Source organism: Alligator sinensis, unplaced genomic scaffold (genome assembly GCF_000455745.1).
Source record: "Alligator sinensis unplaced genomic scaffold, ASM45574v1 scaffold460_1, whole genome shotgun sequence".
Taxonomy (NCBI): domain Eukaryota; kingdom Metazoa; phylum Chordata; order Crocodylia; family Alligatoridae; genus Alligator; species Alligator sinensis.
The window spans coordinates 839397-846362 of NW_005842553.1; the positions used below are offsets into that span (position 1 = coordinate 839397).

General features: G+C 51.5%; 1 protein-coding gene across 1 annotated transcript in view; it reads right to left on the minus strand.

Moving 5' to 3' along the window:
• The window catches only part of SLC32A1 (solute carrier family 32 member 1), a 3123-nt gene extending 2685 nt beyond the window's left edge, over window positions 1-438 (minus strand). Inside the window, exon 1 of the mRNA XM_006032175.1 lies at window positions 61-438. Within this exon, the coding sequence (XP_006032237.1) occupies window positions 61-438 (378 nt within the window). The remainder of the gene's footprint in view (window positions 1-60) is intronic.
• Window positions 439-6966: the final 6528 nt, after the last annotated feature.

Below are 6966 nucleotides of genomic sequence, written 5' to 3' on the forward strand. Positions count from 1 at the left end.
CCCAGCTCTGATCAGTGCCCACCGCTGCAGGCTGGTAGCCCCCGGCCTTGTGCCCATTACCTGGATGGCATTGGTGACGTTCCAGCCCGCTTCCCAGGCCGTGATCTTGGGCTTGCCTTGGCCGGAGAGCTCCGAGCACACGCCCTCATCCTTGGAGGCGGACGGGGGCAGGGGCCCGGTGCCGTCCCGCTGGTAGTGGATGTCCCCTTCCACGGGGGGCTCGGCTCCCTCTTCGCTGGCGTCAGACTTCAAGATGTCCATTTGCAGCCCCTGCCTGTGCTCCAGGTCCAGGTCATCGCAGTGAGCAAACCCAACCGCCTCTTCGTCGGTGGCCGCCTGGAAGCCCATCCTCGCGAACATGCCGCTCACCTTCGCCTGGGACTTGTTGGAAACCGAGGTGGCGACGTTGGAAATCTTGCTCCGGATTAGCGTGGCCATGGCGCTGCGCTGTCTCGCTCGGGCTCGGGAAAGGACGGGGCGAAGCTGGGCGCCGGGCGAGACGCCTGTGCTGCGGGCTGGGCAACGCCGCTAGCTCCACTCCCTATTGCAACTGCACCTGCTGCCTCTTCGTGCCCCTTGGAGCATGACACCGCTCAGTGGCAACTCCTGGGCACCTCCATGGGAACTGCTCGCCCTCCGGCTGGTGCATATAGCCTGGGGAGCCCAGGGAGGTCCAGGGGGCTCTGGCGCGGGGACGGAGCGGGGAGGGCTGTCTGGATGCCCGGCGTCGGCTCTCGAGACTCCCCGTCCCCTTGCTGAGCAGCTGGTTGTCTCCGGCCTCACTGATGCCAGTGCAGTGCAGAGCAGCCGGAGGGGAGAGAGGCAGGGGGACGTGTGCTGATCACCAGATTGCCAACGCAAGCCTTTTGCTGTGCACACCACGTCTCCATCCCAATGCGTCCATCTAGCAGAGGAAGGGGAGAGGGGAGAGGATTGCTGCATTTCTGGGGGAGGTCCTACAGTCCCCACCAAAGCCCTGCTCCCCCTCCCTCCGCACACAGCAACACCCCCACCGCCTGGCCTGGCCTGGGAACACTGCAGACTGGGAGGGGGGGCAGGTTCCCCTCCCTAATGGAATATCTACAGGGACGGACTGAAATCTAGCTCTGGGTTCACCTTCCCAAAGCAGCAGCCCAGCCCCCATCTAGGAAAGGGATTCTTGATGACAAAATAGGGACCCCAAAGAAAACCCCCGGTGGGGGCAGAAAGGTTTCGTTTCTATGCGTTTGGTTTCCCGAACGATTTTAATATGCACTTCATTTGACTCGAAATCTGTAGGCCATGTTTGGCCACGTTTGGCCAGATCGGCCGTGCCCTCCCCTCCCCACCTACCACCTGCAGTACGGGAGACGCAGCCCCCCGCCGGAGGAGGCCTGCAAGGCTTCCTCCCCCTTGTGTGTGCACGGGAGACCTGCGGATTTCTGCACTGCTCGCTATTGTCTCTCTGTTTTACAGCTAGGGATAGATCTGCCCGGATGGGGTTATTCAATATCGACATACAGATGCAGAATCTCCCCTATTGTCCTTGTATTTGTAGCCAGACATAGTTGCAGATTTCTCGTTAGGAGTCCACATCTGCGTATTCTGGGGTATTGCTCATAATTTGTGTATCTACAGATTTACAGCTCTTTAATAAAGGCAGAGAGGTGCGATATGCTTGGATTTTGATTTCAGTCGTTTATGTTTATTTTTAAACACAAAAGCCTTAACATTATTCGTTGCTTTTATTTCATTCGTTTGCCTGGTTCAGCTACTGCAATCAGGATCTGCAGTTCGCAGTCCCTGTCTTATTCCACGTCCATGTGTGTTCCCCTGGGGAAATCTATCCCATTTCAGGGGGCGATGTGTGATTTTAAAGCGACGTTTTCAAGGGGTGCCATTTCCCCTGCTCCTTCCACAGTAGGAAATCACCTTGAATAGTGTTTGAAATTATATTTCTAAAACGATTTTGATAGATAAAAATATGTATATCTATATATAGACATCTATATAGAGCTATATAGAGAGAGAGCGAGATAAATATGTCTCTATATAAATAGATAGACATATCTATCTATCTATCTATCTCATTTGCTGCTTTAACAAACGATTTGATTTCCCGTTAAAAATATTTCCTTTAGTCTCTAACTTTTTTATGAAGGACAAACAGAGATATTGACATTATGATATTAGAAATTATGTTCTTATTTAGAAAACCGAAAGGCAGGGAGACTGACACAAATCTGAATAAGGGGGACGATGTGGAGCTAAATTGCCAAACACCCCGAAGGGGGGAAAATATGTCTTTTTAGGAGATGCTTTTAATAATGCGAACCAGTTGCCTCATCGAAACAAGAAGCAGCAGCAGGCACTGGGACCTTCACGAGACAGAAGCGCTTGATCTGTTATTGTTGCTGCTGTTCTCCTTTGCAGGGATCGTTGTGGCCATGTTCCGTGCTGGAAAGGTTCCTGGTTGCTGTTCCTTTCTGCAGAGCTAAGGGTCAAAGCCAACCCAGTCCAACCAAAACATTTATGCTTATTTATAGCCCACGATTCTCTGCCAGAGGAGGAAGACAGAGCGGCGCATTAGCAAAACAGGGCTCATCTCTGCCTCTGCTTTGGAGAAGGCATTATTACATATCATTGCACAAATAGGTCGAGAAAGGCAAGCCCTGCACACTTTTGCTCCATATTTAGAAACAGCCAGACTGCACTGGGAGCACTGACATGATCGAGCCTAACTGGGTTTTAACGACCATTTAAAGAAAAATCCCCTGGAACGTGAAAAAAAAATCTGATCGTAAATTTCCTTTTATTTTTTCTTCTTAATATCAGTGAATCTCCGTTACCTCCCTCGATGCTACTGCAATACTACTAGGAAAAGGAGCGTGGTCTTTCTGGGAATTTTACGAGATTTTGCTTTGGACTAACATAGCAATGATGTAATGATAACGATGGCGATGATGATGACGATGATGATGATAATAATAATAATAATGATGATGACGATGATGGATGTAACAGTATTGCTGTCAACACGAGATGGAAAAGGCAAAGCTGTGGGTCTCAAGAGCCATGTACCAGCACCGACCAGTGATCCATCCATACCGATGGTTTGCACTCAGTATTTCCTGAACCCATCCCTCAAAGGCATGGGAGATCAAAGTGCCTCAATCCATCTCACAAAGCTTAAACCTCTCCTTAGTAAAATCAGTAAAGTCGCAGGCAAACGCTGAGACTTTCTTTCCCCCAGCCCCACAACGAAACGCCTGACAGGCAGACGAAACCCCGGGCCTTTGCTGCGTGGGCAGCTCTGCTGCAACTTTTCCCGCCAGCCCGGGGTCAAGGGAGGCGAAGGCAGGACAACGCGATTCCCCCCGTGGCTCCCAGCGACCTCCTTCCCCCTCGCTGTGCAGCGCTCCGTGGCACAAAGCACAGGCAGGATCTCCTCGGGCAGTTTTCCAGCAATCCCAGTGTGGACGGACCCGGTCTGTGCGGCACAGCAGGGGTCTTCCAAGGACTGCCCCAGCCTCCCCAACCCAGGGGCAGCTCCGGCCAGCAGAGCACCCTCCCCTCCCCGGTCTCTGGGCCTGTGGCCTGGGTCCATCAGCCAGGACCAGCCCCCTTCCCTGCCGAGTGCGCTGCGCTGCCTGGTGCCAGCAAGAGCCGCAGCATCCTCTCCTCTCCTTCCCCCCGGGCTCCCCGTCCCGGGCTGAGCCGGGGCCACCCCCAGGCCGTGCGGGGCCGTCACTGGCTCCGGCGCCCCTGCCCCGGCTCAGGCATTGCGATCGTTGACCAGAAAGGCAGGGGAGGGGTGCGGGGCTCCAGAAACCAGTGGGCCAGGCGAAGCGAGGCGCCCTTGAAGTTGGAGCCCAAACTTCCAGCGACTTCAGCGGGGCAGGACCGCGCTCCCCCGGGCTGAGCATCCGCAGCGCAGCGCAGACCGCGGCAAAGGGCGCGCTGCCCGCTCGGGCACAGCCGCGACTTGCTCTGAGAAGGGGCCCGAGCCCGAGCCCAGCTTCAGGCACCGGGATCCCGCCTCGGTGCAGCTCAGCGTCGTTACCAGGGAGCAGAAACCAGGGTAACCGGAGCATCCCAGCTAAGCGCCTGCTCTGGAGTCCTAAATGCCCCGCCTCGCTCCACAGCCAGCGCTTGGGTCCAGGTGCCCCGGACACAGCGAGGGGCAGAGCTTCAAAAACACATCACAGATCCTGAAGCAATAATAATGGTGATGGTGCTGATGATTATGATGATGATGATGAGCCCCCCAAACAGTAAAGCTAGCAGTCTAACCTGCATGCCCTAACTCCGCTTCTTCTGGGGAAAAAATCCTTTAAGTTAACTCCGCTGAAAGCCAACAGCCAGCCCCACGCACTCCGTCGTTTACATGCTCGTGTTCCCCTGAGATCCAGCTCACATGTCTACAGCAAAATAAGTGAATACAGACAACCGAAAAATCAAAGGCACCCCCGGCCCCCAGACCCGGCAGAGGCAGTAGCATTTACATTTGAGCCTGGAGTGAAATATGAAAGCAAGCAAAGAAGCAGACAGACACCAAAGCCCTGCCGAGGGAGGGCGGAGGGACAGACCCCGGCTGGATAGAAATCAAGGCTGAAACTGGTTCTCCCTTCCACCGCCCCATCACACACACACGTGCCAATTCTGCCACTAAAGGAAACTTTCCCCTGCTCATTTCCTGGGCAGGCTTGAGGGAAAAGAGTGCTGACATCCGCTCCCAGGTCAGGAAAACCCATCCTTAACTTTGCTGCGGTCTAAAGAGATCTCATTGTAGGAGAGAGAGAAGCAAGCGCGTCCGCGTGTACCTACGCCTCCCTCAGCAGCTTCGCCGGCAGCCCATTATGCCGGGAGAAAGCGGGGCTGGAGGAGAACTGGGAGCAGCAGGAAAGCGTGAGGATGAGAAAAGCCACGTCACTCCTGGTCCCCCCATCCCATAACCATCCCCACGCAGGGGGTGCTACAGCCAAGCACTCTCCAAAGGTTAGCAGGTCTCTGGGGTGCATGTGATCTGCAAATAATTGCAGAGTGGAGCAATTCTTAACGCTCTGCTTCGCGGCTACAGCAGGGCTCTCATTTATTCTTCAAGTTTGCCTGTCCAAATTAAGAAAAAAAGAGCATGTTCTTTTATTATTTACATATTATTTTGTGCAGGCCAAATTATACTGGGACCTGAGTGAAATGGTTCCCCCCAATGCCCCACTGTGTTTAAACGAAGCGCTCCCCATCTGAAAACTTGGGAAACGGAGTATCTCTGAGCACGTCCCTGCTTCTGAAGGAAAGGCAGTGTCTGATGCTCACCGGGTTGTCTACTCCTGACTGTGAAGTCCGGCAGAGGCTTGACAGTATGTCAGCAAACTGAAAGGGAATTAAACTGCCTTGCAAGCTCCTCCTTTCAAGGGTTAAATAGATTTACCCTTATCTCCACAGTCCAGGCTTGGTGTGATTTGAAGTTGCAGCTCCCGAATTAATAAACTGGAGGAAAAGCTATTTAATGACTAAAAACCTCGGGAAAGATAGGAAGGGAGGATGGAGCAGAGGAGCCCAGCACAAAGCCGGATAGCTTCCTCCAGCTCCCTGTACACCACTGCTGTGACAGGAGCTGTCCAGAGACACCGCAGGGCCCAGCTGCATTGCCTTAGAAATGAGATCTTTCTTGGAAGCCGATTTTTAATCATGAATGGCTACTGGAAATGCACAAGGCTTGATGCAAGCTCAAAAGGAGTAATTCTATTGGTTCAATGGGTTTTGGATCAGGCCCCTGCTGTTGCCATATTATAGTGCAACGTTTTTAAAAATGCATTGTTATGAAAAGAGATTAAACAAATCCTCTTTGCACTGCCTCAGTTTGTCCCTCTGGAAAATGGGTGTCAGAGATACCAACCAAACTCAAAAGAGTTCTGTAAATATGAACTAAAATGTATAAAATACTCTAACCCAGATTCTCAGAAGAACTTAGGTGTCTAAATTGGGAAACTGGTTTAGTTTAGGTGCCTACATCCAAGACTGTGATGCTCAACATTCCCCTCCCCCCCCCTCCCACTCCACCCCTAGGTACCTCAGCTCAAGATATCCAGCATGGTTCCAGGCATGCCCAGAACTGCCACCGCTTGGCAGGGCTGAGCAGCTCAGCACCTCTGTCATGCCTAAATCCCTACAGGATTCTCAAATGAGTCATTTCCCTTGCCCGTCTCCCGTGAGAGGTCCACTCCAGTAAGTCGTTTCCTAGCATACTCAACTCATACCTGCAGGAGTCAGGTCTTTACAAAACAGACACCACAGCCACTCTCACTGAAGGCATTAATGATGCTACTGCCCATCTTTCCTATAAAAATCCTAGTGGTTAGAGCACTTCTATCAGGAACTAGAAGATGGGGTTTACATTTTTGCCTCTATCTGAGTGACATAAATTCACACCTCCCAAGAAAAAGCCTTAGCCACCAGGTATAGATTCTTCCTGTTCTGGAGGGGAAGCATTCTCCATTCTATTTCCTGAAGCTGTCACTGTGCAGGAAAGAATTCAAGATTTATTGCAACAGAGAAAGCAAGACTCTGCATGCTTTTCTAAATGATTAATTAGTATGCTCACCTGGGAGGGAGAGAGACTGGAGTATCTGTCCCTGCTCCAAGGATTATTCTTGGTCTCATACTCTGAACACCCTCAGTGACATGAACCAAACAGCTGGGTGCACAAACAGTGCAAAATCAAGTTCCAGAGCCATATATATATTGAACATCAAAAGGATGAATTCTATTTCAGTTTATGTTAGCTAGCTGATGCACTAGATAGGTGAGAGACTGCAAGAGACTAGAGAGGAATACAGGTTACTCAATAAACTGACAGCATATATGTGTAATGAAAATGCCAACTATCTTGTGAAATGGGTATTTATTCTCCATTTAGACATAGGAATGCATGGGATTTTTTTGTAGATAAATGAATTAAATGCATACAGTCAATATTTGTCATAT